The sequence below is a fragment of the Phaseolus vulgaris genome, chromosome 5 (assembly GCF_051622355.1).
Source record: "Phaseolus vulgaris cultivar YP4 chromosome 5, ASM5162235v1, whole genome shotgun sequence".
NCBI classification, from domain to species: Eukaryota; Viridiplantae; Streptophyta; class Magnoliopsida; order Fabales; family Fabaceae; genus Phaseolus; species Phaseolus vulgaris.
This window is the reverse complement of record NC_143502.1, coordinates 3,517,319-3,539,422: the sequence shown is the minus strand read 5'-3', so window position 1 is coordinate 3,539,422 and position 22,104 is coordinate 3,517,319. Positions and strand designations below refer to the sequence as shown.

The window sequence follows — 22,104 nt, the reverse complement described above, 5'->3', positions numbered from 1 at the left end:
TTAGTGTGGAAGAGTAATATAAACCTAAACATTTAAGGGAGTTAAAATAAATAAACCAACTTGGTGAATGATGAAATAGGAAACTGCAGACATGTTGGTTGTGGCACATGATTAAGATAGAAAGAAAACATAAAAAAGGATAGTATAAAAACAAAACAATGTCTTCATTAGACCTTTCACAATCACAGTTAATTAGGCCACAAATCGGTAAAAATGGTCAATCTGCATCTTGCCAATATTCTAAAAGAGCCAAATTCCAATTTATAACTTGAGGGTCACTTTTAGTCATAACCTTTCTCCCTAATCTATATTGTACATGAATACAACTGCAATAAATTAGTCTGAAATTCTATTTTCCCTATTCAAATAAGAAAATCAGAACTCTGCAAAGTCATTTGAAAAGGTTTCTTTCTTGCGGGCCTTCCTCTTGAACACCAGCAGGCAACCTACAGAATGACACCAATAAAGTCAGAAAATGAACATAAAATAGGAGGAAAATCCCTCAAAATTGACTAGTGTTTTAGTGCATTCAAATATTTTGATGCGTGTGTAGCTAACTAATTAGCTAGGTCTGAAAATACTATAGGTAAAAAACTGAGAGAAAGAGGTTTAGCCAAGGATGCTAAAACTAATGCAAGAAAACTTGTTGAATTCAAATATACATAAGACTATTGCGACAACATCACCCTATACAGTATTCATGCAAGACACTTGCTTTATAAATATATGTGTGATAGTGAAAACAACTGTGACAGTACTGAACAACATGTGTGGCTTCAGTCACTTGAGACTGTCTTCAATCCAAATCATAGTGAAAGTATTTTATCCATGAAAATCAAGAAAAGTATTGTTTTTAGTTCACACACAAAACATAGGCTGTCAAGATCCAGACAATTTATTTTAAAGGTGAGGTAATTGAAAAAACATAGTACCCCAAATGAAATACTGTGTCAGAACTTCCTTTCTCATGGCCACAGTTATTGGCCAAGTTGAGACATCTGGCACCAGTATTTACAAAGGTGTTCTTTCTTTCAGAAGGTGGATATTGAAATGGCACCATGCTTTCTGTTTGCGGAAACAGACAACGAAGCTCCTCAATCTATATTAGGAAGAAAGACAAAGGTATTAGTGACATAAGATGCTGGAAGATCAACATTGTATACTAAGGGAAAGTGAATAATATTTGCCTGTCTCCGCAAAGTTTCATTCTCCAACATAACCCGCTGTTCCTGGAAAGAATTGACCAAAAAAGATACAATTACAAAAGAGGTACATTTTTCTTTGACCCTTGATATGAATAAATAACTAGTATATTCCCAAGTTCATTATATCCTAAAATTGATACACATTTCAATTTTATCCACAATTTTAAGCACTAAAATCAAATGCTTCAGCCTTTTATGAGGACCAACCATGCTTCTAACTGTAGGTGCACATCAATGAGAAAGGTCTAACTTGCTGATCTGGTGCAGTTTATAAATATCAAATATGAAATTTTATGTTACTTCTAAAGTTATTGATGGAGGTCCATCCATGAAGATCAAGAAAATGAAAGGAGGCTCGGAATAGGACTTTTGTAATTTTTTTTAAAATCCTTGTAATCAGGTCTTGTTGGGCCTTAGTTAATTTTGTTTATTAGTGTTTGGACCTTTTGAGTTCTTATTCTGTCTCTTCAGAATGAACCTTACTGGGTTTTAGTCATATAGTAGAAATAGGCTAAAGGGAACTTGTGTAATCAGATTTGGATGAAATCAAAATTAGTTTTGTGCTAAGTGAGAGAGTTTTAGTTCTTGTTTTGTACCTTTAATTCTTACAAAAGAAACTTTTCTTTGTAACAAATCCTCCTCAGCTTATCAATCCATAGGGATTGTGACATTGCTCTCATTTCTTATCTCCCATCTGCTCTTTTCTTTTGTTTCTAATTTTTCCTTAAATTTTGAGATGTTGAATTTGTGATCTAAAGAGGGGTTTCCATCAATTATTGATCTTTCTATTTCAGAAAACATATCTTCCATATCTTTCTATTTATAAACCTAACATGTGATTCTGATATACCTGAACTCTAGATTGTTCCAGCTGCTCCATAAGTAGTTCTTCCTGAAAGATCAAAGGTTAAGGGTAAAACATGCTCTCAGCAGAAAACATAAATTATGTTTTACTGACCATGAAAAGGAAAAAACAAAAGAACATAGAGAAATGGAAAAGGGATAGAATAAAATGTGACCTTTCTTGCCTTGACAGACAATAATCCCTCACTAAGTTGCTGTTCTAAATTTTGCAATTCCTTTATTCCCAATCCTGACAGATCCTTGCCCAATAACTGTCTATAGTCACAAAGTTGGTACTCATAAGTTGTACTGCTATCAACAACAAAAAAAAGAGGAAAATGCAAAATAACAAAAATATAAAAGAAAATTTCTAAGAGATTGATTAAACACATACAATTGCTTTGTTTCTATCTTTGAAATTTCGTCTCTTAGAATGTCCACCATCTTAGAATCTTCCTTCTAAATAAAAAAATATATTAGCATAGTAATCCCTAATAAAGCTAAAGAGAAATGATGATAAGGAAGAACCAAATGAAAGAAATTTTAAAATCAATGCAGACAAACAAAATAAATGACAAAGATAACCAAACTACCTAATAGATTATCTATAATGGTAACTGAATGTCAAGACCTAAAAAAGTTGTACTTAGTTTTATATATTTATGGTGAAAATTGGAGAAATATCACAAATCACATGGTATGTATCTCAACTCAAGTGTACAAAAGAATGGAGGAGCAAGAAATAGGATTCAAGCGATGGATAAAATGGAGGAGTGTTTGAGTGCTGATTGAAAAAGTAACATTTTTAAACTTAAGAGAAAATAGGGTGGATAAAATGGAAGAGTATTTTGTATGCATCATACAGTACCGGACTCCATAGTTCTTGCTTTACATTTAATCACTAATTATAGAGTTCCAGTTGGAGTTTCTACAAAATTACATGCTAGATCAATAATTTACATTTTGTTATTAGCTTTTAGAACATACAAAAAATCTTCAAATAAATCATCACAAATGTCTATTGAGAGATATAATGCAGCATAAATGATTATTTAATTATCATTGATCAATACTGACATAAAAAAACAACACAAGAATGTCAAAAAATTATCTAACAATGCAAAAGAAAAAAAGTCATTCAATCTCTAAAACTAATACTGTCAATTCCTTTTAGTTTTTCATCATAAATCTTCTAATCAAAAGGTGAAGTACAAACTATGCCACAATTTGGTAAAAGATTCAAGTTACCCACAAAGAGAAATCAAATATCACATGTTTGAGACATGCTAAGAAAACTCCAAAAGAAGTAATGAAGTTCGTATATTAATTTTTATATTTGATGTAAATTCCACTAATCTAATACAAGATGTGTATTATTTAAAGCTCAGACAATTTTATTTAAAGCTATATCTTATATTTAAGTAGTGGAGAAACAAATATAACATGTGTCTTTCTTAAGAACTATAGGGATTTAAACTCTGTTTGAATCTTAAATAAGGAAAAGATGTGCTGTTTAAATCGATAAAAGAATTGTAAGAGGTATGTATCTGAATTAGAAGGTGATAGAAAATAAATTATTATTTTCCAGTTTGCAATTGAATGTTTGTACTCTAACCAAAATATAGCTGATTTATGATAAAAAGAGTAAAAAAAAATGCACTATTCAACAATGAAATTTATTTATCACTCTGTAACATTTATCATCAAACACCGAACTGTGTTACCTCAAAAGTCAATTTTTAAAAGGGACATATCTGGTTCAAGTCCTTGTTAATGGATTTGATTAAGAGTTTTGTTTGGACTATAAAAATAGCTTGCAACATGTGAAATCTTATTGAAGGTTTGAAGGATAGAGAAGTACAAGAGAGTAGTACCTGTGAATTAATTTCTGCTACAGTAACATCAGTGGAACCAAGACATTTGTTGTATCTTGAAATTGTACGCAACATGCTGCAAGAAGGATTTGTAAATATAAAAAATAAATATAGATTTCAGGGAATGAGCCAAAGCTTTTATATCCTCTCATGTGTTAATTGTTATGTTATGGTAGTCATACATAGTTTCCTTGTGCAGTTAAACATGTGTGACAGCTATTTTGTTAGGTCTATGTAATGTAGTGTACTATAATTCTTGTACTGTGTTTTTGGGTCATGGAAGGAATCCTTATGAAATCTATCACACTATTTGTTTTTCTAAACTAAACTTTTCTATAAAGACTTTTTAAAAAAATTGAGATAAAAGTTAAAAACATTTTATAAATAAAATAAATAAAAAAATTTAAGAGATTAGATGAAAGGATTTCTATAAATTAATTTCAATACTTTCTTCTTCCTTACAGAGTAGTTTGTTCAAACATGTGCACTAACTTTGACAAAAAAGATGGGATTATTTTTTAACTAATAACACAAATAAATAGGTGTTTAAAACTTACTATTGAGTTTAATAGAATTTGATTTAAACATCCTGCTGAGAAGTTGAAGTATGAGACATAATATTTAAGGAGTCTGGTCTGTGAGAGCTCTCTATGAGCTGTAAGGTGTCTCCCAGAGCTTTCAATGAGCTTACTATTTAGTTTAATAGAATTTGAAAAAAAAAATGTTCTTCAAACATCCAGTTGAGAAGAAGATAAAGAAATATCATTGATAAAATAACATAATAATATAGTTAGACAAATTCATTATAATGGTACATGCAAATTCAATAAAGTTTGTAAGTTGCTTGGAGAAAAATCAGCCTAAAATCCAATAAGAACACTAAAGATAAGTTTCTGGGAACAGGGAAAGTTACAAGTAGCAATTTACTATTCCTGTATCCTTAGCACTTTATCAAAAGTCTGTGAATCCAGTGTAAAGATCTCAACGCCTCCTTCCATATTATGTCTCATACTTCAAAACTTTTGCCTAGTAAAAATACTTGCTTGATAATGCTTGATAAGCAACAACCAAAACAAAAGACAACATAATTTCAAACAAGACATAACTGCTTTTTTTTTCATTTCTAAATAGGATCTTGGGTCAATTTACCCTTTATAGCTTGACATGCTTAAAGTTTCAAAATATCCTGAAAGATTATCAGTTTTCTGAGACCTATTATTCTTACTTCCTATATATTGAATTTTCAACATCATATAACAATTATACAGACAATAATATAAGATAACTAACTGTTAGACCAAAAACAAATTCCAACAGCATAAATATTCAAAATAAAGTCATTCATTTTATCTCTCTTTTATAATTCTTCTCAAAATGGATTCAATCCTTTCATAGAAAATTGTCCTGCATGACAGAACCATAATTCTAGAATTGAAATCAGGGGAACTTGTATAAACAGTAAATTTTAGTATTTTCTATTAAACTAGCTTTGACAAAATGTTGGTAAAATTGAGCCCCTCATAAAACAATTTTAAAATTTTAGCTTGATAATGTTATAAAACAAAATTGTAAAAAAGAAAACAAAGTCAAACAGAGCATGGAGCTGCTGGGAAGTGTTCCCTGACCCTAAACTATTTTATTTCACAAGTGCTGTGCTGAAACACCAATGAAGTTCACAGAACAGACTTTTTAGCAACGATTATCAATTGAATCACACAAACCAACAGAAATTTTCAACCTTTTACACAAAATTCACTTCAAAACCACCCTAACTTTTACCTTGACAAGACATAGAACAAATCATAGACACACACAATATTCTAAGCACAGAGTAAGTCTAAAGGTTCTAAATTTTAGTCCTCAATTGCAGCTACCATAGTTAAAATTTATCAATCACACCAAATTTAAAATCAATAGAATCAAAATCATTTCAAACATTACACAACCACAGTTAAAATTTAACAATTACACTAAATTTAAAACCAATAGAATCAAAATCATCTTCACACATTATACACCATATTTAAAATTTACTCATCAAATCAAGCTTAAAACCAATGGAATCAAAATCATCTTCACTCATTATACACAATCATGGTTAAAATTCCCCGACCACACCAAATTTAAAACCCCATGGAATCAGAACCATCTTCATACATAAACACCATCAAGAAAAGAAAACAAATTAATCTTTTTGCAAACAAAATCTAAAATCTATTTACAAACAACACCACCAGTTGTTAAGGGAAGTCCTGTCCCCCTGCAACAACATCGATCACATCAGCCCAATTTTTTAAAGCCACGATTTTTACAACAGGGAGTTCTCACTCATTACAAAAGATTAATTCTTTGGAGTAGATGCATGGAGATAGATTCAAAAAGAGAGAAAATAAAAATGAGAGGATAAAAGGGTATAGTGAAAAGTAGGAGGACATGCAAGGGGGTGTTGAAGAAAAGGAGACGCACCCGGAACTGGAAAACTCAAAGAGCTTGCCAGTGTTGGAAAAAACTATGACGGCAACCTCGGAGTCGCATAGAATGGAGAGTTCTTGTGCCTTCTTGAACAAGCCTGTTCTGCGCTTGGAGAAGGTGACTTGCCTGCTGCTGGCATTGTCGATTCTTTTGATCTCGATCTTCCCTCGACCCATTGAACATGCCCAACTCAAGATTATGAAGACAGAGTTCGAGGTTCGAAACAAAAGACCCTGTGTTTGGTTGGTCGGAGAGAGAAGAGAAGAAGAAAAAGGTGGCTGCGTTGAGAGACTGAAAAACGTTTTACCTCAAACGACTGAGCAGAGAGGTTGGCTTGGCTGAAAACGGCAACTTTGCATGGCTCCGTGTTGTTCTCTGTGCATTTAGAGACTGTTTCCTTTTTGCCCCGTTTTGGATTTTCTTCTGCACCTGCTGTGGGTCCCATTCTTTTCTTCTTCTTTTTTTTTTCTCTTTCAACACACTTCACTTACTCTTTATTAATCTTCACATTAAATATAATTAATTAATGACTTTGTTTATTTACTTATCTACTTTGCTTATTTTGAACTAAACAGTTTTTTTTTTGTTTTTTTTTTATTTTAACAAACAAATCTTAGCTGCTGTTTAAATAAATTATTACTTTAACATACTTGTTTCTAAGATATTTATTTTGAGTTTATTAATTAATCCATAAAACTATATTACAATAAAAAACCACAATAATTTTCATCCATCCACCTCGAAAATGAATTGATTAACTCAAATAGCAGCAACAAAATTTGTATCTTATGTAATATTTTTCAAGATTATTCTTAAATAATTAATGTGCCAAAGGAAAATAATAGCAGAATTATATATAGAGAGAGATGTATTCAATAGACATTTAAAATTATTTTTATTTTCATAAAATATGAAACTAAATTATTTATTTTAAGAATTTAAAAAAAGAATGAAAAAAATTAAATAGACACCAGTGGGTGATATTTAGGATAGACACTTTCTGACTAAAACATATAAATAGTTAACCAATACCAATAATAGTATATACCAATGACAATTTTAATAATTTAAGGAATGAAAACCAACTAAATTTTGTTGTCAAAGAACTAAATTTAAAAGTTACTCAATTTATAGTGAATAAAAATATGTTAAGTTTATTTATAAGCTAAATTAGTTTATATTTTAGTAAAAATAATTAATGAAAATATAATTAGATAATAATATATTAAAAAAATTGTATTAAGGAAGGAACACTCAAATAAAATAAAAGATGTGTGGTCCACAAGGATAGGTTTGACAATATAATTCAGAACACATTCAATTACAGTAACTGAATAACATTTCTGAGCTAGCCTCAAATATAATTTACTATTGTTATTATTATTTAAAGTTAATTAAATGTTTATCTATGTGTTACAATAATAATATTAAAAATTTAATGAAATAAAATAATAAACATTATTAAATTGTCTTTTTATCAAGTTGAAATACATAAAATTAATATATTAAAAAATTTAAATTTTCTCTTCTTAATTGTTATCTTAGTTTTATTATATTTTAATAAAAATATATTTAATATGATAAAAAAATACCAATAATAATAGTTTATTTATTTGAAATATCAACAAGTCAAAAAATTAATATACTAAAAACTATTTTATTAACCTTTTTCTCTTCTTAATAATATTTTCAATAACATTTTCACACTAATTAATTGTTTAATTAATATAAAATTAGGTTTTTAATTATTATTTCCAATTCTATTAAATAATTACTTCTTACTAAATTATATCTCAATTTAATATATTCTTTTATAACTAAGGCTATTTTGGTCATTTGTATTACCTACCCATTTTATTTCATTTATTTAGTTAAATCAATTGCAACCTTTTTACTTATTTTCCTTCATAATTTTTATTTTTTTTACTTTCTTTCTCTCTTTTTGTTCATTTATAGTAGAATCTAAAGAAAGCATAAAAGAAGTTGAAAGAAAATTCAAAATAATAAATTTTATTGAGGGTTTTATAATTTTAACAACCAATTTTGTTGGTCAAAATTGAAAGGTAAATAAGAAGCTTCTTAACTTTTCTCATATGCTTCTTTTCACATGGGTTTTCTCTTGTTCAATAAAAGTAATGAGTTGTGCAAGATTTTGATTATAGAAAAAAAAGTTTACAATTTTAGATAATACCTATATTATATTAATGATGTTCTTCAAAATACTTCAAAGAATAAACTTTCTTTGCAAAATAGATTGAGATGTGATGGTGAATTCTTTCACATCCATTATTGTGCACACGACTTAAATTTGAATTGTTCAATGAATTAAAGATGTTGGTGATATTTTGGAGAAAATTAAAAGATAACATCAAATATGTATAAAGTATATTGAGTAGAATGTTGAAATTTATACAATGTTTTGAAAGGTTTAGTGATATAAATACATCAAATAAACTATGTCATAATGTTCATATAAGATCATACTTAACTTACTTGAAACTTTAAAGTGATCTAAAATATCAACATTAGAAGTTTGCACTTGGTTAAAACTCATTTTTTTTCAAGAAAAACACATTAAAGATGAGGATAAACTAATAATGCACATGGCTTCATTGATGGTGGTCAAATTTGGAAAATATTGGAATTAATTTGGTATTATGTTTGTATTTGGTTCAATTCTAAATCTAAGGATGAAATTGGAAACATTGGGTTTTTTTTACAAGAAAAATTGATTCAATTACTTTGGATTAACCAACCTCGAGTTTTGATGTATTTATTTTTTAGCAAATGGATATTAGAATGGTGGAAATTGATTGTTAGAAATTTTCAAATTCTTCCTTATTGGCAAGGGATTGATTTATTCAACATCTCTATTACAATATTTGTATCAAAATATGCATTTAACATTAATTCTCGTATTTTTTACCAGTATAGAAATTGTCTCTCGTCTAGAAATGTAGAAGGAATTATTTGTAATACTAGATGTAAATATAAAATTGTGAGGTAAGTTAATTAATTTATTTGATATTATTTTACTATAACATCTTTATTTATATTTCTTGTCATTGTTTAAATGTATGTAATGACTAAGATCACAATAATATAAAAAGTAAAGGAAGATGTCTTTCTAAGGTACATCTAATATCATTGAAATGAAAGAACCAATGATATTTGAAAGTGAAATTTTTTAATTAGGTTATTTTGCTTCAAATCTCTTTAAATTTATTATTTCCATTCATTTTTTAATAAGAAAAATGTATTTTATTAGTTTTCTTGTATACAGGCTAAGACAGTAAAGGTCTCAGGTTAATACAAATTGCATGATTCGATTGGGTCTGACCATCTTTTCTAAGGTTGGAATAACTGATGTCATGATGGACTGGATAATACTGTCATTGCCCTGCCATCTTTACTATTGGGTGCTTTTGAAAAGATAATTTTGGCGGGAAAATTTGAATTATCTCTTGAATCCGTGCATTTTAAATGGAAAATGGTTAAGGTATGTGACACGTCGTATTTTAAGGCTGGACTTCTATGAATAGGTGATCCCTCATTATTCCAAATTTACTTTTCAAATTCCTCCTTATTGGAAAAGGATTGATTTTTTCAACAATTCTATAACAATAGTTGCATCAAAATATGCATATATTATTAATTCTCGTATTTTTAACATGTATAAATATTGTCTCTCGTCTAGAAATGTAGAAGGAATTATTTGTAATTCTATTTGTAAACATAAAATTGTACGGTAAGTCAATTAATTTATTTGATGTAACATCTTTATTTAAATTTCTTGTCATTGTCAAAATGTATGTAAATGATAATAACTAAGATCACAATAATAAAAAGTGAAGGAAGATGTCCGTATAACTAATATCATTGGAATGAAAGAACCAATAATATTTTAAAGTCAAGATGATTAATCAATTTTTTTTAATTAGGCTATTTTGCTTCAAATCTCTTTAAATTTGTTATTTCGATTCATTTTTGCAGAAGAAGAATGTATTCTATTAGTGTTTTGTATATGGGGCTGAGACAGCAGAGTTCTCAGCTTAATACAACTTACGTGATTCGATCGGGTCTGACTATTTCGGTTAAGGTCTGTAGAAGTGATGTCATGATGGAACTGAACAATATTGTCATTGTCCTGCCATCTTTACTATTGGGACGCTTTTCAAAAGGTAATTTTGGCAAGAAAATTTGAATTATCTCTTAATTCGTGCATTTTAAATGAAGAACAGTTAAGGTATGTGACCCGTCGTATTCTGAGGTTGGACTTTTAGTGATCCCTCATTCTTCAAAATTTTACTTTTCAAATTCTTCCTTGCTTAGTTGTATCAAAATATGCATTTATCATTAATTCTAGTATTTTTTACAAGTATATAAATTGTCTCTCGTCTAGAAATATAGGAGGAATTATTTGTAATTCTAGCTGTAAACATGAAATTGTACGGTAAGTCAATTAATTTATTTGATTTTATTTTACTGTAACATCTTTACTTAAATTTCTTGTCACTATTTAAATGTATGTAAATGTTAATGACTAAGATCACAATAATACAGAACGAAGGAATTCTAAGTACATCTAATATCATTGAAATGAAAGAACCAATGATATTTTAAAGTCAAAATGATTTATCAATCTTTTTTAATTAGGTTTTTTTCCTTCAAATTTGTTATTTTGATTCATTTTTGCATAAGAAGAATATATTTTATTAGTGTTTTTGTATACGGGATGACAGTAAAGGTCTCGGCTTAATAATACTTGCGTGATTCGATCAGGTATGACCATCTCTGCAAAGGTCTGTAGAAATGATGTCATGATGGGACTGGACAATACTATCATTGTCCTGCCATCTTTACGATTAGAGCGCTTTTCAAAAGGTAATTTTGGTGGTAAAATTTGAATTATCTCTTGAATCCGTGCATTTTAAATGAATAACGTATGTGACTCGTCGTATTCTAAGGCTGAACCCTTATAAATAGGTGATCCCTCATTCTTCCAAATTTACTTTTTAAATTCTTCCTTATTAGCAATGGATTGATTTGTTCAACACCTTTATAACAATAGTTGCATCAAAATATGAATTTATCATTAATTCTCGTATTTTTGACAAGAATAGAAATTGTTTTTCGTCTAGAAATGTAGAAGGAATTATTTGTAATTCTAGTTGTAAACATAAAATTGTACGGTAAGTTAATTAATTTATTTGATTTTATTTTACTGTAACATCTATTTAAATTTCTTGTCATTGTTTAAATGTATGTAAATGTTAAACACTAAGATCACATTAATACAAAATGAAGAAAGATGTCCTTCTAAGGTACATCTAATATCATTGAAATGAAATAACCAATGATATTTTAAAGTCAAAATGATTTATCAATATTTTTTAATTAAGTTATTTTCCTTCAAATTTGTCATTTTCATTCATTTTTCATAAGAAGAATGTATTTTATTAGTGTTTTTGTATACGGGCTGACCCAATAAAGGTCTCGGGTTAATAATACTTGCGTGATTCGATCGGGTATAACCATCTCTACAAAGGTTTGTAGAAGTGATGTCATGATGGGCTGGATAACACTGTCATTGCATACCATCTTTACGATTATGGCGCTTTTCAAAAGGTAATTTTGGTGGGAAAATTTGAATTATCTCTTGAATCCGTGCATTTTAAATAAAGGACAGTAGTTACGTGATCAGTCATATTCTGAAGCTGGACTTCTATAAATAGGTGATTCCTCATTTTTCAAAAATTACTTTTCAAAATCTTCCTTACCAGTAAGGATTGATTTGTTCAACATTTCTATGCATCAAAATATGCATTTATCACTAATTCTCGTATTTTTTACGAGTATAGAAATTGCCTCTCGTCTAGAAATATAGAAGGAATTATTTATAATTCTAGTTGTAAACGTAAAATTGTACGCTAAGTCAATTAATTTATTTGATTTTATTTTACTGTTTAACATCTTTATTTAAATTTCTTGTCGTTGTTTAAATGTATGTAAATGAAAATGACTAAGATCACAATATACAGAATGAAGGAAGATGTTCTTCTAAGTACATCTAATATCATTGAAATGAAAGAACCAATGATATTTTAAAGTCAAAATGATTTATCAATCTTTTTTAATTAGGTTATTTTGCTTCAAATTTGTTATTTCCATTCATTTTTGCATAACAAGAATGTATTTTATTAGAAGTAAAGGTCTCGGGTTAATACAACTTTCGTGATTCGATTGGGTATGACCAGCTCTGTTAAGGTCGGTAAAAGTGATGTCATGATGTGACTGGACAATACTGTCATTGCCATGCCATCTTTGCTATTGGGCGCGCTTTTCAGAAGGTAATTTTGGTATGAAAATTTGAATTATCCCTTGAATCCATGCATTTTAAACGAAGAACCACGTGACCTGTAGTATTGTGAGGCTGGACTTCTATAAATAGGTGATCCTAATTTTTCAAAATTTACTTTTCAAATTCTTCTTTACTGTCAAGGGATTGATTTGTTCAAGATCTATATAACAATATTTGCATCAAAATATGCATTTATCATTAATTCTCGTATTTTTGACAAGTATAGAAATTGTCTCTTGTATAGAAATGTAGAAGTAATTATTTGTAATTTTAATTATAAACATAAAATTAATTTATTTGATATTATTTTATTGTAACATTTATTTAAATTTCTTGTCATTATTTAAATGTATGTAAATGACAATGACTAAGATCACAAAATACAAAATGAATGAGGATGTTCTTCTAAGGTACATCTAATATCATTGAAATGAAAGGACTAATGATATTTTAAAGTCAAAATGATTTATCAATATTTTTTAATTAGGTTATTTTGCTTCAAATTTGTTATTTCTATTCATTTTTGCATAAGAAGAATGTATTTTATTAGTGTTTTTGTATACGGGTTGAGATAGTAAAGGTGTCAGGTTAATACAACTTTTGTTATTCGATCGGGTTTGACATCTTTGTTAAGGTTCGTAGAAGTAATGTCATGATGGGACTGGACAATACTGTCATTGCCCTACCATCTATGCTATTGTGGGCGCTTTTCAAAAAGTAATTTTGGCGAAAATTTTGAATTATCTCTTGAATCTATGCATTTTAAATGAAAAACCTTTAAGGCATGTGACTCATCGTATTCTTAGGTTGGACTTCGATAAATAGGTGATCCCTCATAGGGATGGCAAAGCGGGTCGACCCGCCCCGTATGCGGGTTGGCCCACGGGCTTGCAGGCTGACCCACATTTTTTTTAAACGTGGAGGAGGAGTGGAGACAGCAGCGGTGCAGTAGCGAAGCGGCAACAACGGAGCAACAGTTGCAGGCGAAGCGAGTGACGACACTGCAACAGAGAGTGCATCGTGTGTTGTGTTGTATGAGTTTTTTGGAACTGCATAACTGTGTTGTGTTTTGAGTGAAAATCTAATTTTGTTTCACTCAAAGTTGCGACTCTTCCACTGGACCATTACTGTCAAGTCAATTTTTATTTATTTATTATTTTTGCGGATTAGCGGGTCAGCCCACCCCGTCCCGTTGTTAGCCCGTGCGGGTTGCGGGTTATGCGGGACGGGCTAATGCGGGTCTGTTCGCCCAGTTCCGCCCGTCCCGTATTTTTTACCACGGGTCGCGGGCAGGCCTTCCCTGCTTTGCCACCCCTAATCCCTCATTCTTCAAAAATTACTTTTGTTTTCCTCTGACTTCTGAGCTGTTAATTGTGACGAGGTGTTTTCCCTTCCTTTTGAAATGTTAGTTATGACTTCTTTTGAATCTTCTTCTTCTAGGTGTCGATCGAGTGTTGACGATAGTAAATCCGAGACCAATTAGAATTTCAAAATACTTTTTCATCAAAATTATTTTAAAAGATATTTTTGTAAGAATGTAATAAAATTTTTAAAATATTTTTAAATTTTATAATTATAATTTCAGTTTGAATTTGAAAGTATTTATAAAATTTTAAATCATAATTTTTAAAATATATATATATATATATATATATATATATTTTGACAGTAAAATTTATCTTCATCTATTATTCTATTTCTCTAAATTATATGAATCAAATGCATTTTAATGGTAAGCATATTTAACATCATAGAAACCATTAAAAATATGATTAACATCTTATATTAGGTAATTATTAAAAATAATTTTTTTTTCTATACATTATTCTAAATAGATAAAATGTTAAATATTCAGTAAAAGAAAAAAAAAATAAAGTATATAAGACCAACCTAAGTACTGAAATATGCAAAATATACTTATCTCAAGCTAGTATAACTCTCCACACATATCTAAATTTAATTAGATCTACAATAACATATATTAACACGTACAACCATAATAGTAATAATAAGTTTTATAACGAAAATAATATTTTTTTTATTTTTAAAAGTGTTAGAAATATTAATTCAAGATTACAAGAATTAAAAAAATAAAATAAGAAAAAAATACAAATTGAACATATATGCACGAAACAATTTTTATATTATTATTTAATTATAAATTGTTTTTAAAATGATAGATTACATGTAAGTACTTTATCCATAATTTATAAAGATTAAATTAGAGTACTAACCATCATTTCCTTTCTAATTTGTTATTGTTTATTTAATTTTTAATCATCACATTTTCAACTCATTCGGTATAAATGAATCATTTAACCATTAAAATTAAAGATTTTATGAGATATGATACTGAAATTCAAAAGAAGAGATCCGATAAAAAAAATTAAAGAAGAACTAACAATTCAATTCAGATTAATGTTTAACCATATTTTTGAATTTTAAAATTGAATCAATTGAATTTATTTATTTTATCTTAAAATTAATTTTCATCCAAGAACCGTAAAAGCAGGGTGTCCACATTCAACCTTTTTTCTATGTAAAACAAACACGTGTTCTACATGCACCATCCAAAGTTTTCAATACTTGCACACTTATTAAGAAAAAGTTACAGTAACATCAAACATTCTTATCTTAACCAAACCAAAACATCAGTTATAGTAAGAAACTGTGACGAGACCGAACAATCCTTAAATACTACTAAGTTTTCAGTGTATACAGGGAGCGTGGAGCTTACGCGCGCTTGTCGGTTCTCACACCACAGTTCCCACACCACTTTATTTATTGTATTGAATGGTCTACGTAATGTTTGTCAACGAAGAGTTATATATTACTTAAAGGCTAATTTAATATTCATATTTTTGTTATGTTTTCTATTTTTTATTTATTAGGTTAATATTATAAACATATTTTTCTTTATTTTTATGTGTTATATTCTTTCTTTCGCTTTTATCAATGACAATAGTTCATGTACACAAATAAATAAGATGACACTAATTTGAAACAAGAAAAATGATCTCAGATTACATAATATTAGTTCAAAATATAAAAAATAAGAATAAAATTATTATAAAAGAAAATAATATATTACTAATGATTAATTTCACCATTGTTACATTTAAATTTGCATTCAATGTTTAATGATCTAATTTCATCAAATATAAACATCAACCTAAGATTATTATAAAGAAATTATCAAGCATCATGATGTTAACATCTTCATGTTTAAAATTTGTATTAGTTTGTTAAATTTCATCATATCCAAGTATGAATTTATATAATAATATTAAGAAGGATTATCAAACATTTTGTTAAAATCTTTATTATTTTAAAATTTATATTGTTTATCTGATGTGTCACCTCGTTTGTCAATTTTTCTAAATCATTTGTTTGGATATTTTGTTGTTTATTTTGACTAAAGATCAAAGTGTGATTCTTATTTCTAGCATACAACACCTAATATGTATAACAACTGGTTCTAGAAGAGGTTGAATGTTGCTATCACACAAATTGTAGATGATACAAAATAAACAAGCACATCGTCTAACAACAAAACAAAGACAACAACACATCAGGTTTTTACACTAGTTCACCCTAAACCTTGGACTACGTCCAATTCTCTCTCGAGTAATCTGCTTAATAGGTTCCACTAATCAACAAGTGATTGCAATAAGTGCACAAACCTCTCTAGGTTATACGAGTACACAAACATCTCCAACTTATACCAATCATAATTTTTCCCTAAGACTAAGACCTCTCAAGATACAATAAAAACACTCTTATAAAGTGTACAATCTAAGCTCAATGGGTATACTTTACAAAGTGAAGAATTTCTAATGTTTTATACACAACCCAAAATGACTAGCTAGACCTTCTAATATAGTTGATAAGAACTTTGTGTATGTTGAACTTTTCTATACAAAGGATATTTTGATAGTTATTATCTTCATCTTCTTTGACTTTTGAGTCCTTTATAAAATTTTCACAACAAAGATGAACATTGGAGCTCAAAACTGAAACATTTGGTATATTTGCAAATTCCGCTCTACAACTTCATAGTTTCATAGTTTTGGTAGTGGACGCTCTAAAAAGAAACAATTCAAATATGTTTATAATAAACTGTGATGAGTACATATCAAATATAATAATATAGAATTAGTAATTTGAAAAACTTTTATATCAGAACAATTTTTGGTAATATTATTTTTCAAAAAAATTCTATCCTTGTATAAAATTAAAACGTTGATGCATATCAATCATTAAGTAAGATTTAATTTGATTAAGATAGAATCATGAATACGAAGAACTTTTATTTTCCAAAAACCTTGTTAATGTTGTATTTCAAAAACTTTCCATATTTGATTTAATCAAAATGTTGAGAAAATATTTATTTTAAGGATTAATTAAAGTCACGTGCGAGTTTCACAAATGTAGAATAGCCACTAGAGATCATTTGCAGAACAAATGAGTTAAGTTTTAAAAGGTCTTGATAGGTTAGATCATATACTACAAAACAAAGACGTAACCGTATAAAGTAAAAATGAGGATGAGAGCCTCTAACACATTTTGCACTTGTGTGATAGTCTAACAATTTTAACTTAGTAAGACGGTCTAAAATGTTTAAATTTGTGAGATTGTCTAACACATTCTAGCATAATTGTCTAACATTGTGAGGTCATCTAACAAGTTAATACTATAAATTGATTAATATGTTTATCTGCTACTTAAATATGACTTTATTATAAAACTTAACATGTTTATAATTTTTGTTATTATCAAAATCTTATAAATTTTCTTATTCACAGAGGACCGTTTAATGGGATATTAGACTATCTAGAGGTTATCAAATCATCTAGTGTTTAACACGATGCCTATTTGACCTAAGAAGGTTCGTTTAAGAAATGCAGACTTCAAGATATATCTTTTAATAAACACTTTTCTATATGTTTCGTCTAACGAAGCATAAAGAACTTTTATCAATGAAAACTTAATAACACAAATGAATAAACGAACATGTTTGAATGATTATTTTATCCTTAGCTCTTTCAGACCAAATGATCATGCCAAAAGTAAATTTTCAACTCAACTTAATCACTTGACTAATGTGTATTCATGTTTACTTTAATAAGTGATCATGTCCTATACTTAACTATTTTTAAGCAATAATTTAAATCTTAGAGTATTAAACTTTTGTCTTAACAATCTCCGTGTAAAACACTAAATTAAAACATGAATCTATAAAAAAAAACATTCCAGAGATCAAGTTTTCACAAACAATTTTTACTCCATACAAACTTTCATATATTATAGGTTAAAATGCAAGTGTAATTGATTAACAAATTGTTGAATCTAATATTGTATTTTCATTAGTCTGATTATATCAAGGAGATATAATCCTTCATCCATTTGGTTACAAAATCAATACAGATCAAGATACAAAGTTTCTAAGAAAACTAAAGCTCGTGTTTTACTTATAAAAAAAAAATCAGACTTTATATATCAGTTTATTACAAATTAAGCATAAGAAAAAACAATAAATGCAAACACTATAATCCCTTCTCTTCAACTTGCTCCCTTTTAGCTTGCTTCCCCTGAGCTTAAATAATATATTTAAAGTTATCACTCTTAAAAAGTTAATAATGAAAAAAAACTAATTACAATAAATTATAGATTCAATGGCTTGAATTTTTCTTTCCCCAATATAGTTGTTAATACTTATATTAAATAAATATGCTAATTTCAATAATTTTATTTTTTTTATATTTTTAACTCAAATGACAATTATATTAATAAGGGGCAAGAAAAATGCGTTAGCATAAACCATTTTATAACTTAACTAAACTACTGATAAAATAATTAATCTACCAAAAAGATATAATACTATTAAATTCTTTCAAAAACAAATTAAAACAATAAAAAAGAGTTACATGCAAACTTTCTAACAAGTGAATTCACCATCTTTGTACAAGCACCACAAGAGAGCCACACGTAGGAGCATGTCTCTGTGCAAACTAACACGTGTTCCACATGCACAATTCCAAAATATTCGCAAGCTTATATTGAGAAAAAATAGCATTAACATCAAACATTCTCATCTCAACCTAAAAATGAGTCATGGCCAACCCAAGAAACCACAACCAGAACATGAGATCTCCAATTACGGCGAAGTTCTCGGTGTCTCCTGCGCCCTCAACGACGGCAACGTCCGGGAGAAGAGCTTCGAGCTTCACTCGCCTGTGGTTCCCACTGGCCTCGGTTCCGCCGCCATAGATGGCGACCCCATAACCATCGGAGAAGCTCTGGAATCGGTCGCCATATCGGTGGGGGATAAAGCGGTGGACCAAACCGACGCCGCTGCGATCAGCGCGGCTGAGATCAGGGCTTCCGGAGGGACCATCCTGAGGTCCGGCGGCGTCGGTGAAACGGCGCAAGCGGCGGCCACCTTCAACAGTCACGTCATGCGAGCACAAGACATGAAGAAACTTTCCGATATCTTAACGGTAAGAACATTACCGAAGCCACGTCATTCACTTTTTTTTTAATAAAATAAACAATTAAAAATAAATAATAGTGACAGAAAAAAAAAGTTTGGATAGAAAAATTACATCAGAAGATATGATCACTCAGATTTTACCACATAGATTAAAAACATAGAGAGATATAAGTTAAATTGCGTTTAATGTTTTTAAAATTTTATATACTTTATAAATAATATTTAATTTATTTCAATAAACATCTTAACTTCAATATTTAAGTGATTTCATATACTAAATAGAAGTTAAGCTTTTAAAAATATGATTTATTTATTTATTTATTTTAAATTTAAATATATTTTTAGTTTAGTCCTTTTATATTAAATGAAAAATTTGGTTCTACTACTCTTTAGAAAGTCATAAGTTTTAGTTCATAATTCAATTAAAGTATCTAAACTTTTTTAATTAACTAAAATGTACGAATAGAATTGAAATAAAATTGAGAATTCTAATTTCTAGTTAATTTTAATTTTAAATTCCATCATATTTTAATATTTAAAATATGTAATTTTAAGGACAGGTATGAATATTAAGTGGAACTAAACACTATTTAAGCTTTTTTTTCTCTAACACTATTTAAATTTAATGATTTTGAATGGGATGACGATGGCATCTTCAAAGGATGCGACGGAGAAGCTCCCAGTGGACAAGGCAGTGACGAAAGAAGATGCTGAGGCTGTGCATGCGGCGGAGGTGCAGTTTCCACGGCGGAGGGAGGCAGCAGAAGTGGTTGCTGAATCTGTCGGTGTGGCAGCATCCATGGCCACTGCAGCTGACCTTAATGAACGAAATTGAGGCTAGGAATATAGTGTTTGCTGTTTTTTAAAAACGTGTTTTTGGGTAAAACCAGCTTAATTTGTAACTACTCAATATGAATACTCATTTTGTGCTTTTCTTTTAACAATTAAATATTTGTTTGACATAAATATGGTTAAATTATAATATGCCACGTACTATGTCAAATTATATATGCTTCATGATGTCTGGGATTTTTGTTCTTGCTAGGGTTTCTTCCAGCCTTGAGAATACTTCCTCTCAATTCAATTATAAGAAGAAGAAGAAGAAACTAACTTTTAACTGCTTTTATTAATTATGTTCTAAGAAGATTTTTTTAGAACAAAAATTAAAATTCACTTTTTCATAAACTAAAAAGTTCCCATCGATAAATTGACATATTATTTTTTTTTATGTCTGATATAAGTTGATGTAATGATTTTTATATAAAACAGAGTATCCAATTTTATATTAATTAAAAATGTTAGCTTATTTTATTTAATTTTACTGATTTTATAAAAAAATCATATTTATAAATTAATCATCTTACTAAAGATGGTTCTCAAATTTGAACTTAAAAATATTTTATACGTTGTGATCTATGTTGTTGTGTTTGTTTCTACTTAATAAATGGAAATGTGGGATGTATACTCGTTTGTTTCAGATGACTGAAAAAAAAATGGAACAATGTTTAAGGTTTAAGGTTTAGATTAATTTGACTTGTTTTATTTTTGCTTTATTTGTGCATGACAAGTTGGTTTTACTATTGAGCTTAAAGATTCTCATTTACAAAGATTATTGAACAAGGCATAGTGATTCCTAAACCATGGATAACTGGAATATTGTGCATGACAACTTGGTTTTACTTTTGAGCTTAAAGATTCTCATGTACAAAGATTATTGAGCAAGGCATAGTGATTCCTAAACCATGGATAGTTGGAATAGATGGAGTTTAAAAAAATTGAAATAAATAGAGTGCGTATCATGTTTTCACGTTGCTTTTGTTGTTGGTGAGATCATGTTTGCTGTGTGAGCTTATGAGTAGACATTTAGTGGTTGAGTGGTTGTCTTGTGCTCGTGTATTTGTGTTTTTAAGTAAAGTAGGTAAAATTTCATTTTGCATGAAGATGTTTTGAAATCCTAAATCAATACCTTAAGTAAAATAGGTTCACAATCAATTATACAATATATACAAAACAATCACAATCGATTAGGTAAGATATACAAAGCAATCATATTCCATAATCAATTTAATGAGTTAATTCAAAGGACAATTGACTATTCTTGAATCATAATCAATTATAATTATTTTTCAATGATAATTAATTATATATGAACTATAATTGATAATGCGTTTTAATTTTTTATGGATAATTAATTATATGAATTTTTTTATCAGCAATTATATGAATGATATAATCGATTATGTGTGTGATTTTAAAAGTTAATTGATTATGTTTTGGTATAATCGATTATGGACGTTCTTTTGTGATTTCTTTGATTTTGATTTATATTTTGAGTTTATTTGGTTGGTTTGTTGTGTAAAAGTTGTTATGAAAGTTTACAGTTCAGTAGATCTAGGTTTATATGTTGCATGAATGTGTTTATTATGATTTTGTAGGTGGTTTTATTCTGTATTTGGTGGTGTCGTAGTGTTCATGTACTGTGATATATACAAACAAGTTGAACCTGTTTTATATCTAAATTTGAGCATTTTTCAAGTAAGTTTGAATATGAATGATAGACTATTTCATTACACTTTTGTGCACATCTTGAGTCTTTAAGAAAATAATTTTTTGCAATTGTTACATGTAAATATTTTTATGTTATAAGTCATAAAAAATAATATAATGATTAACTAGTTTCAATATATTATGCAACACATGATGCTGGGACAACAACATGTATCTTCTTCATGTCATTCTCATCACACAAATCACGAGTGTGTGTGAAGTGAATTTGTACATCAATGCAATTACTGAGCTAGAATAGTCCCACGATTTAAAAAAAAAATTGAATAAGTTGAGTATATATCATATAAA

At 28.7% G+C, this 22,104-nt stretch overlaps 2 protein-coding genes across 2 annotated transcripts; one reads left to right on the top strand and one right to left on the bottom strand.

The window, feature by feature from the left end:
• Positions 1-145: 145 nt before the first annotated feature.
• Positions 146-6,753, bottom strand: AGL15 (AGAMOUS-like 15). The gene is made up of 8 exons (XM_068643098.2): positions 6,389-6,753; positions 3,923-3,998; positions 2,443-2,507; positions 2,225-2,324; positions 2,056-2,097; positions 1,188-1,229; positions 933-1,099; positions 146-446 (listed from the first exon to the last, which is right to left on the bottom strand). The coding sequence occupies exons 1-8, from the start codon at positions 6,568-6,570 to the stop codon at positions 392-394; spliced, it is 729 nt and encodes a 242-aa protein (XP_068499199.2). The 5' UTR covers positions 6,571-6,753; the 3' UTR covers positions 146-391.
• Positions 6,754-18,844: 12,091 nt separating this feature from the next.
• Positions 18,845-20,247, top strand: LOC137836215 (late embryogenesis abundant protein 3). The gene is made up of 2 exons (XM_068645059.2): positions 18,845-19,255; positions 19,910-20,247. The coding sequence occupies exons 1-2, from the start codon at positions 18,863-18,865 to the stop codon at positions 20,081-20,083; spliced, it is 567 nt and encodes a 188-aa protein (XP_068501160.1). The 5' UTR covers positions 18,845-18,862; the 3' UTR covers positions 20,084-20,247.
• The last annotated feature ends 1,857 nt before the right edge of the window (positions 20,248-22,104 follow it).